The 21631-nt window shown below is 36.7% G+C and overlaps 1 protein-coding gene across 9 annotated transcripts in view; it reads left to right on the top strand.

The window, feature by feature from the left end:
* PTPN3 (protein tyrosine phosphatase non-receptor type 3) overlaps positions 1 to 21631 on the top strand; it is a 175030-nt gene that overhangs the window by 85355 nt on the left and 68044 nt on the right. For 7 of the 9 annotated variants that reach the window (XM_071736820.1, XM_071736821.1, XM_071736819.1 and 4 more), the window contains exons 5-9: positions 746 to 824; positions 2213 to 2257; positions 3195 to 3247; positions 14716 to 14836; positions 19044 to 19131. In XM_071736820.1, coding sequence (XP_071592921.1) covers positions 746 to 824; positions 2213 to 2257; positions 3195 to 3247; positions 14716 to 14836; positions 19044 to 19131 — 386 coding nt within the window. Of the gene's footprint in view, positions 1 to 745; positions 825 to 2212; positions 2258 to 3194; positions 3248 to 12426; positions 12533 to 14715; positions 14837 to 19043; positions 19132 to 21631 lie in introns of those variants that run through there. The other 2 variants (XM_071736826.1, XM_071736828.1) reach the window with 2 other exon arrangements.

Raw genomic sequence — 21631 nt, 5'->3', positions numbered from 1 at the left:
TGATATAGGGGAGTGGAGCCAGTTTTATGTATAAATTTTGGTAATTTCTTGTCTCAAGTACAATAAGAAAAAAAAAAAAGTTTGATTTTATTACAAACAACCAAACAGAAAAACAACAGCACACACTTCCAAGTGGATGTATTGTTCTACTATGTCTTGATTTTAAACAGCTTTGGGTAATGCAGAATGCTTGCCTAGTACAGGCTGCCAGCGTGACCCTGCCAGGTAGCAGCTTGGGAGCACTAAATTACACTGTCTCAATTTTGTGCTGTGAAACTTGAGCTGTGTTTTTCAGCTCTCTTAGTTCTACCATATACTGTGGATTGTTTATGAATTAAAATAGAAGTCCATGAAGTTAGCATGGTGAACTTCTCTTCATTTCTTGTATTTATGTGTAAGATAGAGTTGAGCATTATCCCAATGAAGATGCTTCAAATTTATTTACTGCTTTCTTCTTGTCAAATATCTGTGAAGCAAATATATCTAAACAATGCCTTTTATATAAAGTAGCATGTAAAAAGTTCTTTAAATGAAGGCATAACAAAAACTGAGAGTGTTTTCTTTTCATAGTTGGTGTTGGGAGATCAGGAGAGACCTCTTGGTTTCTTGCAGTTTTGTGAATGAAAAACACATGAGATTTCTGTGTGGTCATTCATGTAATTTTTCTATAAATATAGAAATGAAATCCTTTGGCTCTTTTCTTTTTTTAAACAAAAATTTTATTTGCTCTTCTAAAATATTGCAGGAGGTTTTCCCTGCACCCTTCGTTTTCGTGTAAGGTTTTTTATACCTGATCCTAACACACTTCAGCAAGAACAAACCAGGTAACTTCTGTTTAATGTTTTCTTCAATGAACCTACAAATGTGTAAAGCCCTCCTTTCTCATCTCTACAGCTTGGCAAACTGTGCTTTATAAAGTAAATAAATTCATATAACTGTGTTAAATGTGTTTGGAATTAACAGTTTGATGTGATGTTTGTAATGAATGGTTTCTTCTATACAAAGCTCAAACCTCAAAAAAAAAATCCTTTATCACTTGAAGTACCTGCCCATTGCATATTTTCTAGTTTCTGATCCCTTAATTATTCAGATGCAATGATTAAAAAAATAGTTCAATTATTAAACTGTTGGAGTGCTCTGTCTACATTAGAAATTTTGTATCAACACTGAGTCAGTTTTGAACATGTGTAGTAGATTTAATTCTGAGGGTGTGGGAGGGTGGGGTTTATTTTGTTTTAGGAAGAACAGATAACATTTTGTTGTGGGGGTTTTTTTTTGGTTTTTTTTTTTTTTTTAGTTTGCCCATTACTTGTAACATGCAATGATCTACATAAACTTTTCATTTTTAGCCTATTTGAGTTTTTTGGGGTGATGGCATACATTCATTATAAGCTATTTCAAATAACTGGCAACAAAACTGTCACTAGACACTTGTTTTGTTCAGTGCCCATGATTGGGAATTTAGAATTTTTAGGAACCTCTTAATCTAGCATTTTGTGAAGTTTTCATTGTTTGTTAATTTCAGCAACTTGAGAATATGACTAGAACAGCATATTAAATTGTATTTCTTGAAGAAAACTTAGCAAACACCAGTACAGGTCAATAGCTAATCAAGCAATAATAAGCTGTTCTGCAGTTTTTAACTGAAATTATTCAAAGATGTGCTCTTTCTTTATGGTTGGTTACATCTCAACTTTCCAGTATTGCTATCAAGTAACATTGTCACACACACTAATAAAAGCAAGACTCAACTGCTCTTGAATAGTTAAGAAATTTTTGTCAGCATATGCTACTTGAGAATTGTCTCGTGCTCCATTGAGTAGTTCTGAGGTAGACTATCAGAAGGTGGGCTTTTTTTTTTCTTTTTCTTTTTTTTTTTTTTTTTTTTTTTTTTACAGTTACATCCCAGATAAGTATTCCTAGGAGAAAGAGAGCCTATTTCTGTAATGGTTTGGGTTTTGTAGTGTTCACTCTGGCATTAATACTGTGACCCTGGATTTGTAGTACAGCCTGACAAAGATCTTAAACTGTTATGAGAGTGAGTGGGTGTATGATTGCATATTTGTAAATGCCACTAAGCTTTATTCATCTGCTTATATAGCTTGCCAGGAAATCTAATAAAACTAATATGTGTAACCATTTAAATAACAACTTTTAACTGTGAAAATAAGTGCTTTATTGTTTGTTTAAACAAAAAAAAAATCTTTTCTAGGCACTTATTCTTCTTGCAGTTGAAGACCGATATTGTGGAAGGAAGGTAATAAGAGGAATCTTCAATTTCTCTATAATTCATTTAAAAATAAAACTAAACTGGGGGGAAAAAACACCTTTTTCCAAGGCTAATGTTGTTATAAAAAATGTGCCCAGTGAAACATGGCTTAAAAGCAAATCAGTTTGCTAGGAAGTGTTACAGATTTTCACACAACTCACTTATTAAGAACAATTTAGAAGTCTGTTGCAAATGAGCTATAAAAGATATTATGTGTCTGTAGATGGTACAGTGTCTGCTTGAGAGATCTTTATGCAAAGTGTGCTGTGCTGTTCCAAATGTAGGAACCTTGTTCCTGCTGGTGAGATCAGGGGGGAGTCACAAAGAGCAGCTCATGCTATCCTTTCTTGTGATTTAAGGGTTATGGTCTCTATATGGTGGTACAGTGATTCCTTTACTTGAGATTCCTGTGTGTTTGTACATTAAAAAAAGAAAAAAAAAAAAAAAAGAGAGAGAGGAAAAGGTCTGAGTATTTGTTGCCACATGTAAAAATTTCCTTTAGGTCTTGGCTTTTTATTCTATGGAATCAGATTTAGTCATGAGATTAGAGCAGTCTTTGTGGTTGGCATCTGGCTAATTTGAGTGTTTCTGTCCAATTTTTAAACAAACCAGGCTGCAGTTATTAAAATAATAATGGCCAGAGCCCCATAAAAATCCCTTCTTTTGCTTTCTTGAATAAGCATCCAGCAAGAGTATGTCCCGTTAGGACTAGCTTTTTCTATTCACAGTTTCTATTCTATTGCTGTTAGCAACTAGCTTTCAATGTCCAGTCTCACTGTGCTTTGGCAATCAAACTTTGTAAGAAAATATCATATACTCGCTGAAGGAAAATGAATCTTCATGTAGTGAACTAATTGCAGTTCTATCACGAGCAATACGTTTATATAGTCTGTCTAAATAAAAATATTTTCCCCTCTTTCTCCAGGTTGTCATGCCCCATTAATTCAGCTGTTGTCCTGGCATCGTATGCAGTACAATGTAAGTAATAACCAATTGTTTATTTTGTTAATAAATGTACTTGACCAGCTACCTTCTCTGCTGTTTGGCACTGAAAAATAAGGAAATAAATATTTATTTCTTTATCTATTTGTGTGGAATTTTCAAAATGTTACAGGTGATGTTTTGTAAAGAAGGTACTGGTTCTTACAGCAGCTTTCAGGCAGTCTGAACAGAAAAAGCTTTCTTGTTAAGTCTGTCAGCAAAAAAAATTATACAAGAATAACAGAATAACATTATTCTTATTTATGTGTGACTGTGCTGCTGACAAAAAGAGGCAGGTTTTCATTGTGGTTAGAAACATAATAACAAACTTACTATGTTACAATAGCTATGGGAATGCATTCCAAGGAAATAAATGATCTAGAGAACAGAGGGAAGGTAAACTCATGCTTAAGAAACTCCATTGTTCTTATGTAATGTTTTCTCAGGGAATTTTATTTGTTAGTGTGTGAAACGGTCTGACACCTTGCAATACATTTCAGGTGAAGGTATGTACAAGAAGTTATATCCTTCTCGTTTGCCTGCAACTGGCAATAAGAAATTCTAAGGTTCATATTAGAAAAATATCTTTTGTATGAAAACTGCAATTGAGCCTGATCCTGTGCCTTACAGGCATCCTAAACAGGTACTGAAAAACAGCTGGAGGAAGACTATTCATTAAACAACTGAAAAAACAGGATGAGGGTTTAGTGGAATTTGTATATTTGTAAAACTGATTGTCAGGGGAAAGCATACTAGAATAGCTGTGTAATTATTTTGCTGACGTATATTTATCCTGTTTCATTATGGAAAGGCTAACAAGGTCTGCAGAAATGATTGAGATAATTTTTTCTTGAAGTAAGGATCAAGCTAAATACTTAAAATCTGGTTTTCAAAAGAGAAAGTGGATAATCCATTGGTATATGAAACTCCCAAGTGGCTATGGAACATGTGCTTTTATGTTTTAGCATATCTGATGTTGTCCTTTTATTAAATGGAACTTTAACCATGTTCAAGCTTAGTAAGAACAGTTGAAACTAGAACAAGTTTTCCATAGGAGGCAGGAGTCCCAGTTTTGTTGCTGAGGGAAATGTATCGGTGGGGCACAGTAGGGCACCTGAAGGGTGAAACACAATAAATCTGTAGGATTGCCAAATGCAGTATTGCTGACCTGATTGTGCTAAAGCACAAAAAAATCAAAGGTATACTGAATGCAAATATTTTATCACAAAGTCAACCTTAACATATGATTTTTAAAAATAAATTATGTCATGGATAGTGTACCCAAAATTGCAAAGTAATTCCCATTTTCCCTTCTGTTTTATGAGAGTTACATTATAGTGCTTTGAATACCTACCAGTGCAGATTTTTTCCCTAAAGGAGAACAATATAAAGTCACTGAAGATTGTTGAAGGGTGCTAGTGTGGTCTAATATTTTTCTGCCCTAGTGGATTCTGGAACTTCTCATAGAGTCATTTGCTTGGTTGCCCAGGGCTTTCTTTTTCTTGTTTGTTTGCTTGGGTTTTTTTTATTAACCCCCCCGCCACACACCTTTCTCTTTATAAGGTGATGGCATTTTAGTTGCTATTTATATGATACCTTTATTCTCTGCATCAGTAAAGAATGAAACATTGATTAGAAAGATGTATTCTTTTTAAAGAAAAAAAAAATGTTTTGTTATAAGGTTGTTGTCATTTATCTAAAGGTGATGGCATAGAAAAAAACATTTGAAATCTGACTAAGTCTCCATATCTAGTCAAGTTTGTTAGTATTCTTGTTAAATTGTTTTAAATACAGGTAGGGTGTTTTGGGGTATTTTGTCGTTTTAATTTTCAGTCCTACTTTTTGAGGAGGGTTGAAGTTCTTGGACATGAGACACTTGCTTATTAAAAAACAACTGCCTGTAATTTCAATGGATAAGTTCTGCTTGAGGTGTTTCCCATTGCTGCTGCTTCTTTCAGGCTGCTGTAACTTCCCTTGTGTACAGAATAATAATTTTCTGACAATTTTACAGTTGTTTTTTTTCAAAAGGTGGAGCAGTTGTCACTGCGAGGGAGGGCTGAGGAAGATGTCATTATTTGTGCATGAAGCCTGGTGTTTGAGATTTCTGCTCTCTCTCTTTTGAACTATAGTTTTCACATGTGGCAGTTCTGTGACTGACCTTCACAGGCTTTGTCTGTGTGTTGCTGCTTCTCTGTATTGCCCTTTGCACAGTTGTTTAAGTTCAGCAATGTGATTCTGAAATAAAACTCAGCATGTTACCCTGCACCTTTGTTGCACACCCTGTGTTGTCTGATGGTGCTAAGTTACAGGGCAATACAAGTGGGTGTGGATGCTGTATCTAAATAGCATGTGACTAAGCTTCGTTTTAAAAAAAAAAAAAAGTTAAATTATACTCCCTGGTTCTTGTTAGTATAAAGTGGGCATGTGGTATAGCTTATAAAATTAGGGGCCTGTGCAGTATGTGTATAACGTATTTTATTTAAAATGTCAGCTGCTTAACACAAGTTGTTTTCTGTCATTTTGTGTAGTAAGTTCCCATTTCCAGAACAGTATTAAAATGAATAACTGTATGTAAGAAGTCCCATGGGTTTGGTGGGAATATGACCTGCGTAAATCCTGTGCTAGGTTGGGAATTGAATCTAAACTACACCAATGAAGCTAATGAAAAATGTCATGAATACTGCCAAGCTTTCTTTTTCCTAACCATCACTTGCTCAGTGATTCATTATGACTGGGATTTTTCTACTAAGCAGTCTTTCTCTCACATCCCATGATACTACAGTATCTTGGGAGCTCATACAGGAAGGGGCTGACTGGTTGATTGGGATTCAAGTAGTCTTTAATCTCTTCTAAGAAAAGAAAGGCTGATGAGAGTGAGTATTCAAGGAATGCTGAGCCTGCTATACACATCCCTCTGGGACCTAACTATATGAGAGTCTGTTAAAATTTATTGAACACCAGGAGGCTGAGATCCCAGAGAAGGAGGTGGGTTGTAAGATGATGAACATCAACATGAGCAGGTTCGTCATGAGTCACCAGTGTACACTTGCAGCCCAGAAAGCTTAACTGGATCCTTGGCTGCATCAAGAGAATCGTGGCCAGCAGGTTGAGGGAGGGGATTCTCCCCTTCTCTGCTCTTGTGAGACCCCACCTGGAGTACTGTGTCCAGTTCTGGAGCCCCTTTTATAGGAGGGACATGGATGTGCTGGAGTGTGTCCAGAGCAGGGCCACGAGGATGATCAGAGGGCTGGAGCACCTCTCCTATGGAGACAATCTGAGAGAGTTGGGGTTGTTCTGTCTGGAAAGGAGAAGGCTCTTAGGAGACCTTATTGTAGCCTTCCAGTATCTGAAGGGGGGCTACAGGAAAGCTGGAGAGGGACTTCTCAGGATGTCAGGTAGTGATAGGACTAGGGGGAATGGATACAAACGAGAGGAGGGTAGATTTAGATAGGAAGTTACAAAGAATTTCTTCACTATGAGGCTGGTGGCACACTGGAACAGGTTTCCCAGAGAGGGGGTAAACGCTCCCTCCCTGGAAGTTTTCAAGGTCAGGCTGGACAGGGCTCTGAGCAGCCTGATCTAACAGGAGGTGTCAGGCAGGGGGGTTGGAACTAGGTGATCTTAAAGTTCCCTTCCAACCCTGAAAATTCTATGATTCTATGACATCATGTAAGATTAGAGATTTGCTCAGGCCGGTCTGGTTCCCGCTGGTCTCCAGGACACCTGTACCCCTAATGCCTCAGGCTCCAAATCAGACTGGATGAATAAAGAGAACTTTGACCTGAATTTCTAGTGTTTGAAATTATTTACCAGATGTGTTGGGTATTCAAAGTGTGAGTGCCATGTCTGTTCTTCTGAATCCTGGAGCAATGCTATTCAGTCACAGGTACCTTTTATGATTTCCTACAGTACCTGTCATCAGCAGTCCCAGAGTGTTAGCTGTATGATGGTGATGTAGCTCCTGATACATGACTATTCTTGGAGAGATTAATTAAATACAAGCCCACTTTTTTCCACATGGTTCACTGTGGTCTAGGTTGCTGCTCTTGAGCTTGCTGGCATCTCTTTGTACAACAGCTCTTTTAAGACTGCCCTGATAGTTTGTCTGTAGCAGTTCTCCTGCTGTTTTGGCCTATTTTCCTTTAATTAAATATTTTAAAGTTGTGCTATGCAATACAGACTCTATTTCAGGAAATTATTACTTCAAGTTTGGTGATCTTCAGCTTTGCCACAAATACTTTTTTGAATCTGTAACACTTAAAACCAAAGTACAGTGCTGTGATCTCTGGAATGGAGAACCTCAGGCTGAGATATTGGCTGGTGCTGTAGCTGAAGGAGCTGACTTTCTGCACTGCCTCACAACCTAGGTGGATACTATTCTCCTGTATTTTGAAGATGGATGAACCTATGAGATATTTGTGTAACATAACTACAAAGGGGAAGAGTTTCCCATGGTCAAGGTCCATGTAGTACAGTATTATGACAGTAAATAGTAGTGAATGCTGAAAGACAACACGTGACAGAAGTTGAGCATAGTATTCAGGTGCATTAGTTGTGCAGAGCAATATTTTGAGTACTGATAATTATTCCAGTTAAGTCTTTTATTCTATTCTTTCCACCCACCCCCATACTTTTTTCAAAAGTAATATTCTTTTTACTTCAGGTTAAGCTTTGCTTTTCTCAATGCTTTTTCAATGCTTTTTCTGATTGTGCAGAAATTGTAACTCAGTAGAATTTATATTTTCTGATTTGTATCTTTTCTTTTTTATCTGTGGCTGGTGCCTTTTTTTTTTTTTTTTTTTAATAAGTAAAAAATATTGCAACACCAATGACTTACTTTTTCATTTTGGAGTGGTAATAGATAACTTGAAGACTACCATTGTGTGGGTATAGCTGGCTTTTTTTTTCTACAAGCGTTCCTTTTTAAAAAATTAATGCTTAATTTCTCATTCTGCCTTATCACAAAGTGACCAGTTGTTATAAGTGATTATAAGCAGCTATTTGCAGTCATTGCTAAATTGAATCTTTAAGGGCTCTTCAGTTTCCTTTTACAAATCAGGTTAGTATTATCCATGTGATAACTAGTTCTACTTGCTCAGACATCATGCTTGTTTAGTTTTTGTGTTGTTTGAATACAGGTTCCACCTGTTGAAACATCTTTTGTCTCAATGACCACTTAATGAGTTTTTTTTAGACCTTTCTGGAGTATTTTTGATATGTATTCAATGTGGTAACTTTGATCTCTATACATACAGGAGTTTTCCTCCCTTTTAGTTTCTTTTTATTAAGTGTCTACATTTTTGTTTTGGTTCTTCCAAACTGAACTCCACTGTAATGAATTATTTTCTGATTTGATAAGCATTTTCTTACCCAAATACTTGGTAGTTGCTCTTTCTCAAGAGTAACTGCTTTTGTTTATGCTATGTAGTGTAGTGTCTTTCTTCTGTTCTATATTTGAGCCAAGAATCCATCACTGAAAAATGTCTAAACTGGTTGAACTGCAGAGTAGGAAGTTATCTCTTAATTTTGTACCTCAGTGTTCACATAAAGATAAATTTATCATTAGCTTTCAATACCATGTGTTACTTTCATTTCAACATGTTGATCACTGTTGCTACCTTTGTTTGGAGGCAAGTCATGTTGCCCTAACTATGTTTTAATTTTGGATTGTAGATTTATATCTGAGTTTTACTCCTTTGTAGAGTTTCAATTTATTAGATAACTTGTAGGCTAAACTTGTCCCGTTTGATTATTTTCTGTTCTGGTGGGAACCTCATCTGCTTTTGTAACTATCCTCTTCTAAAACCAGGCAACTTGTTCATTTTAAACCTTATTTATGTCACATAAAATATACAACCCTGCAAAATGTTATAAATTCAATATGAAATGACTTCATTTCTTTCAGGTACACTTATCAAGTCTTTAGAAAATTGTTATTAAACCTTTTATTCGAGACTAGCTTTTGTAGGTTTCACTTAGTGCCAAATTGTCTATATTATTTGTGTTTGTCTGCATTATCTGTGATTTCCCATCATGCTCAGCCAATGAATCATTCGTATATTCTGACCTCTTATAGTCCATATGCAGACATATACTATGGTGCTATTTCTTTGTATGCAAACTTGTGATTACAAAGGAAATTCTACAATTCTACAAAGCAAACATTGTAGAATTGGAGGCCAGCTCCTCTTCTGCAACCTTTAAGGATATCACATAATTGGGAAGTGGAAAATGGTTACCCTTTAAGTTTTACAAAGCTAAAAGCTTATCTTTTCTACTGTTATGCTTTCTGGTGCTCCCTCTAAAAACTGAGCCTAACTAAATGGTGGTGTTTTGATCCTGTTAGCATTTAAAAACAAGAGGAAAATTAATTTCTAAAACTGGAACCAAACAAACAATTATCTTGGTTGTGTACCAGGAAGCTTGGATGTCAAAAAATAATTTCATGCAAGTAAGAACCACAGACAAACTTAGACTGGAAGAGGCTTTTCAAATTCAGATCAGGTTGCTCAGGGTTGTTCCAGTTCAGTTTTACATTTTCAATGCTGAAATTTCTGTTGTATGTCATACTTTCAGTTTGCTACTCCAAGAAGAGTCTGAGTTTGTCTTTTCTTGCATCTTCTCTTTGGTATAATGGAAGATAGAAATGAGATCAGTGCTGCCTTACTCCAAGGTATAAGCTGACTGACCAATGGTTTCTTGGAAGAAACCACTAAATAAATGAAGCTTTGGTAATTACTCAAAGAGCTGTTGACATTAATAACTTTTCTTGCTTCTATGTGTGTTAGATCCTTCCCTCCCTAAAGCAGCTTCTCGTTCTAGGGAAGATACATTTGTACCCATAGAATTACTATTGATTCTATTGCTTTCTAAGAATCAGATTTCTTAGAATTTCTCATAGAATTACCATTGATTTCTTTGCCTTCTTGTACAAAAGTCCTTTTTGCTGCCAGGACAAAGAGACAAAAACACATACCCACCACATTCTGGCAACAAAACATTCTTTTTATGAGGTCTGAAGAAAATGTGGCTTGTTTAGGCTACAATAAGGCACAGACAGTTCGTTCCCTGTATTGACATAAATCATCTTATTTGTTTTTTCAAGTATTCATAAGTTCATATTATGTTGAAAGCTTGTACAACTGCTCTTATGGCAGGTCAACATGGAACTTCATCCATGGAAAATGACTCTTGGCTGGTTGGCTTTTGCTCTACTCTTTTAGTAATAGATACAAAATAAATCACAGAATAGTCATAGTTGGAAAGGAAAGGGCATCTGAGCCCTGGACCTTTGAGATGTCCTCCTTTTATTGAATGTAGCCTTGTAAATGCCTGCTTTGCCATCTTTAAGCCCTTTCACATTAGTTACAGAACTCTAAAACACAAGAATCTGATATTCAAATAACTGAGTTTTTAATATTATTTATTTTAAAAGCTGAAGAGAAACTTTCCATAAGAGCATGTAACAATAGGACAAGGAGTAACTCCTTCAGTCTGAAAGAGGGTAGATGTAGCTCTAGATATTGGGAAGAAATTCTTCACTGTCAGGGTGGTGAGACAGTGGCACAGGTTGCCCAGAAAACCTTGGATGTCCTCTCCCTGGAAGTGTTCAAGGCCAGGTTGGATGGGGCTTTGAGCAACCTGGTCTAGTGGGAGGTGCCATTGCCCATGCCAGGTTGGTTTCTTTCTCTCTAAATTGGAGAGAGAGGGATTTGATGGGTGGACTTCTCTGTGAATAAGGACTTGGTTGGATGGTCACATGCAGAGGGTAGTGGTCAATGGCTCGGTGCCCAGATGGAGGTAGTTGATGGAGGTGGTGTCCCTCTGAGGTCCATACTGGGACCAGTATTGCTTAATACCTTCAACCATGTTATAGACAGTGGGATTGAGAGCACTATCTGCAAGTTTGTAGATGATACTGAGTGGTGCAGTGGATACTCCTGAGGGGTGGGATGCCAGCCACAGTGACCTCAACAAGCTGGAAAAGTGGGCCCATGTGAACTCCATGAAGTTCAACAAGGCTAAGTGCAAGGTCCTCCATCTGGGTCAGGGCAGTCCCTAGTACCAATACAGGCTGGGGGACAAAGGGAATGAGCAGCCCTGTGGGAAAGGGCTTGGAATAATGGGAGGCAGAAAGCTGGACTTGAGGCAGCAACGTGCACTCACAAGCCTAGAAGGCCAACTGGATCCAGGCTGCATCAAAAGAATCGTGACCTGCTGGTTGAGGGAGATGATTGTCCCCCTTTTGCTCTTGTGAGACCCCATCTGCAGGCACAGTGCTCAGCTCGAAGGCCCCCAGCATTAGGAGGGACATGGAGCTGTTGGGCTCCAGAGAAGGGCTACAAAAAATGATTAGGGGGATGGAGTATGTCTCCTCTGAAGACAGACTTAGCTGGGGTTGTTCAGCTTGGTGAAGGCTCTGGGAAAACCTTATTGCCCTTCTGTACTTAAAGAGGGCCTATAAGAAAGATGGGGACAATCATTTTAATAGGGCCTATAGTGATAGGACAGGGATGTAATGGTTTTAAACTGAAAGAGGGTAGATTCAGATTAGATTTTAGGAAAATTTTTTACAGTGATGGTGGTGAAACACTGGAACAGGGTGCCCAAAGAGGTGGTGGATGTCTCATCCCTGCAAACATTCAAAGTCAGGTTGTATGGGACTCTGAGGAACATGATATCTTGGGAGATGTCCCAGCTGACTGCAGGGGTTGGACTAGATGACCTTTAGTCATCTTCCAACCCAAATATTTCTATGAACTAAAGAGCAGCAGCTGACTAGAATGGAGAAAGGTAAAAATATGCTTTTTTTTGCTTTTTTTTTTTTAATCTAACTATCCTCATTCAGTTTCTGCTGGCTCATGCCAATCAGAGCAGAAGCCATATCAGAAGAAACTCAGATTGGAAATAGGTCTTTACTATTGCCTTTGCCTCTACTCTCTTTTGGTGAAATCCAGTAAAGAGGTGGAGACCTTGGGGGTTTTACCGAGGTCTTGATATGCCTAACATTTTTTCCTATTTGGATAACTAAAATCCTTCACAAGATCATTAGTCTTCCAAGATGTCTACTAATCAGCATTTATAGTTTCTCCTCAACTATGGCAGTTGGCTGGAGAGTTGGAGAAGCAAGTCGTACTCTAAACTGCTCCCCTTGTTGACATGACCTCAGGTAGCTAGGAGGAAGAGGAAAAAAGACCAGAGCAACTTGCAGATTTGGAAGATGAGCAAGAAGACCTTACCTCATAATGCATGAAGGAACAGCAGTTGCCCTCTTTAGAGAAGGTAAAATTACAGTAAAAAAAAAAAAAATTACCTAATGCAAATAAAATTTAAGCAGACCATTATGTTTCTTTATTTCTGACAGTATGGTCTCTTCCCATTGACAGGAATGTACTTCAAACTGTCTGCAACAAAACTTAAAAATGTAGGCTGTGTTTCATAGGAAAGATGAATTGTGTTAGGGTAAAAATAATCTGAAATTGTGTTTCATTTTTACGCTGTTGTTAACACACGATTTTTTTGGGGGGGTGTCAAAAACTGTGTATTTGTTGGTTTTAGTGTTACTGTCTTAGTCTAGGTTTTGACAGAGGCTTGGACCTGTGTTAATATGTAGGTATTCCTAAAATTATTTCAGTTTCTTGTTCTACTTCTGGATTTTCGGTCTTGTTTTTGTTTTTTCTCCTCAGAGATAAATGGTTTGACAGAAGTGTTCAAATATGTGCTTTTGTTCTAATGGTAAGCCTTTGGTCTTTTAGTAGCCATTTTGTTTACTAACTTAAAATCCAATATACCTTTAAAAAAAAATCGTAGAATCATAGAAAGAGGTTTGAAGGGACCTCTAAAGCTCATCCAGTCCAACCCCCCTGCCAAAGTAGGATCACCTGGGGTAGGCCATACGGGAATGATTCTGAGCAGGTTTTAATAAGTTTTTAAAAGTCTTTAGAGAAGGAGACAGCCTATTCCACTGTTCCAGTCTGCTTGCTTCCCCCTGGCAGTAACGAAGATTCTCCTCCTGCTGAGGTGCAACTTCCTATGGAAGAAAGGGCTAAACAATGTGGCAAGATCTGTATTAGAAATACTAATGTTAATATTTTGACTTAAATATTTCCCTTGATGCTAACAATAGGTGTGCAACTATATTGGTTTGACTGCATTGGCCTGGAAATTGTTTCATATAACAGTGGTTCTGTTTTCTAGTCCATAAAAATCATGCTTTTTGGATATGTAAGTAACAAGTATTAGTTACCTCCTGCACTACAGATACTTCATAGTTAATGTAGCTTTAAGTTATTTCTGAAATCCACACAACACTTTCTTTCTTCCCCTTTTCCTGTCTCTGCTCCTAGCCTGAATCATTTAAATCACTTTTTATACTTGGTGTTTTCTGGAAAATAATGGTAACAGGAAAGTAATGGTCCTAAAAATATGCTGGTGAACTTTGGTTTAGTTGAGTGACTTTCTATGCTGAAGTATTTGTGGTCTATAGAGGTACTTTCTTTTGTGCTAACTTACAGTGCATACAAATAAAGTTTGGGAAGTTTTTATGCTGTATAATAAATATTCTGTGCTCTACAGGGAAAAAGCTGATTAGCACAAGTTCTAGTTCTTACATACCATTGTTTTTTTGTTTTAATCTCTTCAACTATTTCATGAAAGCACTGATTTCATGAAATGTGTGTCTTGAATTACTTGCTCAGTAGAAGTGAGGTAAATTTGTGGCATTGTTAAGTACTTGTTGAAGCAAAGTCTCTTCTGCCCCTCACATTGTGTCTTTACAACAAATAAAAGGTTTGTATATATTTATCAGGATACAGAGTTATGCTGACCTAGCTTTTAAACAATGTTTGAATAGACTGAGGTTATAAATTTATAGCTACCTTTCTTTTAATTTATCTCCAGATATTCCAGCAACTCTGTATAAAAATTAGCTTTTGTGTAGTAACTATTCAAAAGTATCTACTGATTAGAATAATTTGATGGGATCACGTTTTAGGAAACATTCTTTTTTTTTTTTTTTTTTTAACTCTTTTACCTGACAGTATGAAGAGTAGATGCTTTTTAGGTGGCAGATCCTGTTGAAGACTTGTCTATTGTACTCATGTAAATGTATATCAGATTGTTGTCATTTGCCATGTCCTGCTGGAGCAGTTTGGTTTCCTCTAATGTTACGGTGTTGCACATCTGCCTGTCTGGTGGTGTTACAGCTTGTGATGCAAAAGTGGAGCTATATAAATTACTAAATCAAATACTGAGTCATTCAGGGCCTGAGATTATAGCTATAGCATGTGTATTTTGAAAAAAATAAAATATTTCTTCACTGCTGTCATATAATTCCCTGTGTCTGTTGGGAAATAATTTGTAATGCTTGCATTTCCCCGCATGCTCGTGTTATTTAATGATGAGAAGAGATTTCTTCTAGATAATTTACTTTGAAAACTTTGTATGTGTTTCTTATTTCCTAACAGCACAACTTGGAGATTACAATGCTGCAGTACATCGTTCAGGATATCTGTCAAATTACAACTTTATACCAGACCAGAACACAGATTTTCTTACCAAAGTAGAATCACTGCATGAACAACACAGGTAACATTTACTTCTCATTTTCTCTCACCTCTTGAGTTTTGAAAGAAAAGAAAGATGCAACATTGAAGGCTTTTTCAGTAGTTCCAGTACAACAGTTTTATTTTATATAGCTTCTGTTAAATGAAATATATGGTTTTATCATGTAGGTGCTAGGCTAATCACATACTGAGTGTTATGCCAGTATGTTGAAACTTGTAACTAAAAGTTTCTACCTGTAACATCCAGTAGATCACTTGGCATTATATATTACTATTACTATATATTACTATATATTACTATTACTATATATTACTAATGGCAACTATCTAGAACACTGTACTGCATGTTTGAGGAGTTTGGGGCCTTTTTTTTTCCTTTTTGATCAAAGTGATTTTACCATTTCCGATATTCTCTAGGTTCTTGTCTACAAGGAGAAAAAACACATCACAAAACACCTCAATAACATAATGTTTTTTCTCCATTCTCCCGAGAGCAAATTAAAGGCTACAAGAGATGATTCCTGTCAGTCTACTGCTAATTACTCTTTCTGACCCTACTGGTTTTTCTCATCTAAGACTGCAGCTTCAGAATTGGTGGTGTTGATCAGATACTCACAAGCAGAATGAAAATATGATACCAAAGAAATTGTGAGCATTTGAGCAAATGAAATCCAAATCTTCATGGGCTTGTTCTCCCTGCAGCAGAGCTAGTTCCCCACTTTCCTAGTTCCTTTGATTTATACCCTGAAATATCTCAATTTTCATCTCCCACCTCGACTTCTTTTGTCATCTTGTAGTACTTTGACCTCTACTTCTTGTTTCCTTACTCCTAATGGATGTAATGAGTAGTTCTGAACTTTGTGTGCAGCCTGGCAGACCAGCACATGCACACTGCTATGCCATTTATGGGGCAAAACAGAGAAAACTACCCAACTCTTGACTGTAACCATTCCATCTGTGTAGGCACTAATCTGGGCTGCTGTCATAGCTGTTCATGTTCAGGAACACAACAGCTGAGGCCTCTACTGCTGTCAAATTAATCTGGAGTTTCCAGTAAACTCAGAAGTAGACATGGAGATGACAATTCACTTGTCTTTAGGAAGCAATTGTCTTGGAGACCCCTGAGGGAATATTCTGAAGATTCTTGAAGTGATTGGCTTGAAGTCATGGTTTTAGTGCTGTTTTAGCCAGATACAAAACCAAGTATGACTTGCAGAGAACAGACTTGGAGCTACTATTGGTGCAGACAGAGATGGGGTGGGGTCTGCTGCAAAGACTCCTTTCTTTTCTGGGTCCTTTCAGTGAACCTGATGCTTTCTTTGGGTGCTTTTGGTAGAGCAAAGCCTTGATGACTAAGGAGTTAACTGCTCTATTTTAATTTATGTAGTTGGTGGTAATTGAAGTTATGAATAAAAATACTTGAGTAGACTAGGTAAGGAAAAATCATTCTGTATTGTTTTAACACCTTTTTTTGAAATTCCACTCTTCAGGCCTGTTCATTTCAGAGTGTAAGGAGAGGCAGACAAATTATTGTGTATTCTGACAGTATCTCTTGCATCCTTCTTTGGCATTGATGGTGTGTGTTTATGTGTGAGATGTGGTTTTATGGATGGATCAATGCCAGTAAAATACTTGACATGGATGGCATTCTGAGAAAGACAGAAAGGTAGAATTAATCTTCTTAAAGCTTGAAGAGAATGCTGATGTTGTGGGATGAGATTTCTGCTGATCTGGACTAAGTAATATTTGCTGTGGACTATATGGGGTATCTGTAAATTATTATCCCTTTTCAGTTTGCATTCTTACAATTACAGAATTGAATTACAGCCCTACAAATCTGTCCTTTTCCATTCTTCAGTGTCTATTCTGTGGTAAGCTTTCACAAAGGAAAATTAAAAGGCTGGAAGTGCTGAAACACGACATAGACCTGAAGCCATGTTTTGCCTTGTATGTTGTAGCTCAGTTCAACGTTTTTAACTGGTTTTCAGGTTCTTTTACAAAATCTGAGAAACAGTTCTGTGAACATGTTCGTATCAGACATTGTTCAGTGGACAATAGCTAGCTGTTGAGAAAGCAACTGTTGTCATATTGAACTGGTATAGCTTCAGAAATTGTCCTTGAATTTTCATCCCTAAACCCATTGGGGAATTTTCCTTTACCTAGTTTGTTCTAATAATGGTTTTGGATATTATCCAAATTGCTAATGTTTCCATAGTCCTTGCTAGACCTAGGCATCAGTTTGAGGAAAAGGATACATTTGAAACATCACATGGTACTTATATTCCAGATGATGTTTGTTAGCTCTTGGGTATCAAAACCTAAAAATCAAAACCTTGTTTCCTTTTGCCTGTTTACCTCACTGAGTATCTTCTTAGGGACCTAAAGCTTTCATTTCATCTCTACTTGGATAGGGACATGTAAGAAAAACAACAAAAAAGACAACATCTATGCTGGGTCACTTCTGGATGTCCTTTCAAGATACAAGGCTTGATTGGTCTGGTGTAGATGGTGTGTCCAAATAGAGAATTAAAATTTGCAGGCATATCTGTATGCAACAGAGTTTCCTCATATTCCTAAGAGAAGTTCTTGATCAAACTTTAAAAAAAAAGGAACTCTGGTAAACGTCAGGTGTTCTATGTTTAGCATAATTTTGTATAACAAAGTGGTTACTTGGTAGTTTTCTGCTCTACCTTTCTGACACAATGAAAGAGATAATATCTACTGATTTATTTCAAAATGGAGGTGATAGTAGTCACTGTAGATGTATATTTGAGTAAGCAATTTGTCTCAAGATTGTGACAAATAGCTCCTTTTTGTCTTTGGTCTTTTTTCCAATATTGTTACATCCTAAAACCATACTACTGGCAATGGCTTTCCAGTTCAAGGTAACCTTCAGTTTCATGGAGCATGATATAGTATTTCCTTAAGCGACTGTTCCAGGGCACAGTGTTGTGGCCTGAATTTGTGACCTGAAATATGAGAGGATGGAAATTAATTGGAAACAATAGATTGTTACCTTTTAAGGGAAAGTCTTCTTTAAAATCTAAATTTACTGCCTTATAGGGAATGCCTTTGCAGTTTTTAACATAATACAGTGTTATGCTAGCTTTTTACAAGTTGTGTTTAAATTGCTTTTGATTGATGAAACTTTATGCATGTTGTTTTGGAAGCTCACCTAATACAGAGGTGAGCACTTAGCTGCAGATATGATAGGATGTCTTTTCTATTTAGATGTGTGTAGATATTACCCACATCCATCAGCCTCTGTTCTTACAGTGACTGATGTGCTGCAGGGCCTGAGTCTCTGATCTGTGCTGTCAGGCCAGGATGACTTTGGGCACAGCAATGTCAGCAGACTATGGCAAATTTTAAATTAGAGCCACCTCTTGTCTGATGGGATCTCAACTGGCCTTGGCCTTGCAGTTTATTGGAAGAAGCTCCTTTTATTATCTTGCCTTTAGGCCATATGGCATTCCTGCCAGATGAATGATTAGTAGGGGACTTGGGAGAATGATCTAGAAAGGGATTACTTTTGGATTCTTTCATTTTTAGAACTCCTAGTAGATTGCATAGAGCCCTTCTTTGAAGATGTATGGTCTGTTTACTAGAGATGTGAGCATTTTTGATTTCTTCTCTCTGGGAAAAAAGTGCCTGAATCATAGAAGCTTTCTAGAAGATGAGAAAATAGGTTCCTCATAAGTCTTGCAGCACATTTCACATCTAGCAGGAGGAGAAAAAAGTACTTTTAAGACTTAAAGATTGTAGATAAAGTCAGATGGCTTTTCCTCTGCAAGTTTCATAACTTCAGATTATTTTATCTTTTTTTCACCACCTTATTTTTAGTTCATTCCTGCTCCTAATCTTTCTCCTAAATTACTTCTTTCTGACAGACTATACAATATAGAATATTTACAGATATAGCCTCATATTATAAAGGAAGCTTTTATAAGGGAATTATTTCATAATCCTTTTAACTAAAACAGAGACAAATTTTTTTCCTAAAAAATAACTGATCCAGAATGGCTAAGATAATAACATGGTGTTTTATTTGCTCAGTTTTTGAGAGTTTAGGTGGGCCTTAATTTGTGAAGAATTGATGAAACTAGTTACTGAAATTGATTTGTCAGACACTGGGCTGTGGGATTCTTCTGGTTTTCTGTATTTGGAATAAATTTAATGAATTTTATTTTTTACTGTAGTCTACATATTAATTTTTTTCCTTCTTTTAGTGGCCTCAAGCAATCTGAAGCAGAGTCCTGCTACATAAATATAGCACGAACACTTGAATTCTATGGAGTGGAATTGCACAGTGGTAGAGTATGTTTACATTGTGATTTTTCACTTGAAAACAAAAAATTACATGTCTTTTTTACATTAACGTAATAGCAGTAAAAACAGAAGCATCTAAGTATCATCTTTATCATGTGTTATTTTTGGTTACAAGTTGAGAAATTTTTCAGTATTTCTTGTGTTCCAGGTGCTGGAATTTTAACTAAATAATCTAGATCTCAAATGAGTAACAATATATTTATTTTTAAGATAAATTGTTTCAATACTGTTACACTTAATTTACTAAAGTTTATGAATGTCTTGCCATGAAAGAAAGTGAATTCTCTATTTAGTACTATCACATAGCTGGCTGGTATTTATAAGAGCTTACTTTCTCTGAATTTCTAACAGTGTGTTAAGAAATTTTTTTTTTTATTCCTGTATTCCCTGACTCCAGGCTAAATATAAGTAGTATTTAACAGAATAGAAGATGATCACTAAAAATATATTTGGAACCTTTGTGGTACAGTGTTTATTGATAAGAAACATGTCCTAGTCTTTGGCTGAGTACTGGGATTTATTGGTTAGATTAAACTAGCTGTCTGAGAGGAATCCCCAGAATGGTTGTTGTTATAGCATCCTAGTGGGCCAAGTTACCATTTGTGCTTCTATGTAACAGCAATTTTTTTTGTCATAAAGCTTGTAACATAAAAGCTTAATGAAGTATACTGGAGATGATTGATTTCCCAAATGAAGATGGCTACTGTTTTTCCTTACATTTTTCTGAGTTCTGGTAATAATTCTGACACTGAGAATTTTAATGATCATAATCTATTTCTGTAGTGATGGAAGGGATAGAAAAGGTCATTTTCTTCCTTCAGCATGATGTTTTTTTCTGTTTTTTCTTTATGCTACCACAAATGTGTCTTTCCAGTATCTGAAGGGGGCTACAGTAAAGCTGGGGACTGACTTCTTTCAAGGGCATGAAGTAATTGAACAAGGGGTAATGACTTCAAAGTGGAAGAGGGTAGATTTAGGTTAGACATTAGGAAGAAATTTGTCACTGTGAGAGTGGTGAGACACTGGCACAGCTCGCCCAGGGAGGTTTTGGCTGCAAAATGGAAATGCAGCCTCCCTGGAAATGTTCAAGACGAGGTTGGGTGGGGCTTTGAGCAACCTGGTCTAGTGGGAGGTGTCCCTGCCCATGGCAGGAGGGATAGGTAGAACTAGATAATCTTTAAGGCCTCTTCCAAATTAAAACATTCTATAATTCTAAATAAATGTGTGTAGCATTAGAGTTTTCAAGAATTCCTGAAGTACTGCTGTGTAAAGCCACTTTAAATTACTTTCATATTCATCAATCTCAAATGCATCTCAAAGGCATTTTTTAAGAATGGGGACAGGTACAAAGGGAAGGAATTGGGTGAGACAATTCTTAAATGTGATCAGATAGGTCTGTCACCTTTCTGCTGTATTGAAGAAATACCAGTCTGGAGATATCTGCATGAACAGTGTGTTTCCCCCCTGCCATGTATTCTTTCATATTTAATGACCTTGAGCACATGGGTTGTCAGGATATTAGTCATGAGCTCCCACTCTGCCTGACATGAAATTATATTTTTGATGTGCCTTTTGATATTGGTATCTCCCCATGTCCCTCATCCCCTATTTTGTACTGTTCTTAAATCACCCCTCCAGTTTTACCAAATCCTAGTGCTTTGAAGAAGATGCTAGCAGAGAGCAGTTACACAACTGTGGCTTTTGTCTCTGTGGATCCTTATGTTCACTTCTTCCTTTGCTGCTAGAAAATTTGGCCATCTTAGATTTTGTATACCGGAAGAACCAGGTAACACCTCTCTTTTATAACAAAGGCCAAAAACCAAACGAAAACAAAAAAGCTGGTGATCATGTACTGGTGGTTGAGAGTGTGGGATGTTTTTGATTAATGTTTTGTGTAGAACAGCTCAATATCTAGCTCAATATTTAATGTTAGTGTTTTAGGGTAGAAAGCTAAATATTTTTCAGAAGTCAAGCGTGAGCTTTCTTTTAGCAACTCACTAAAGATGCAACTTCCATGAGATAATTAATCTCATTTTTTATCTGCAGTCATTTCCGCTTTTTGCTGAGCGTGAATCTGAGCTGCTAAAATTGGACATTCAAAAATAGTATTAAGAAATACAGGACAGTGGATTAAATGCCTTAAAACTGTATTGAGATTTCTTGAATTCCTAATCTAAACTCTAGATGACTATCTCATCTGTTCAATAATTAGTCTGATGCTAACCCATCTTTCATTTTTACTCAGAGGAAAAGAAAAAATTTGTGGAATCAATATTCTTTCCATATCTAAAAAAGTCCAGATGGAAATTGTAAATAAAATAAAATGGGAATCCGTATTTAACTAGTTAGATGCCTGACATGATTGTTTTTATCTTTTTGTTATGATTATAAACAAACAGGTAAAAAGAAAAATATATGCATATTATTTTGGTTGTAAAATTTAACAGTATAGATGTTTCATAAGGGAAATAACTGCATGTATACATAA

This window comes from Heliangelus exortis, chromosome 2 (assembly GCF_036169615.1).
Source record: "Heliangelus exortis chromosome 2, bHelExo1.hap1, whole genome shotgun sequence".
Lineage (NCBI taxonomy): Eukaryota > Metazoa > Chordata > Aves > Apodiformes > Trochilidae > Heliangelus > Heliangelus exortis.
Note: the sequence above shows the minus strand (reverse complement) of the source record. Positions and strands in the feature narration are given on the sequence as shown.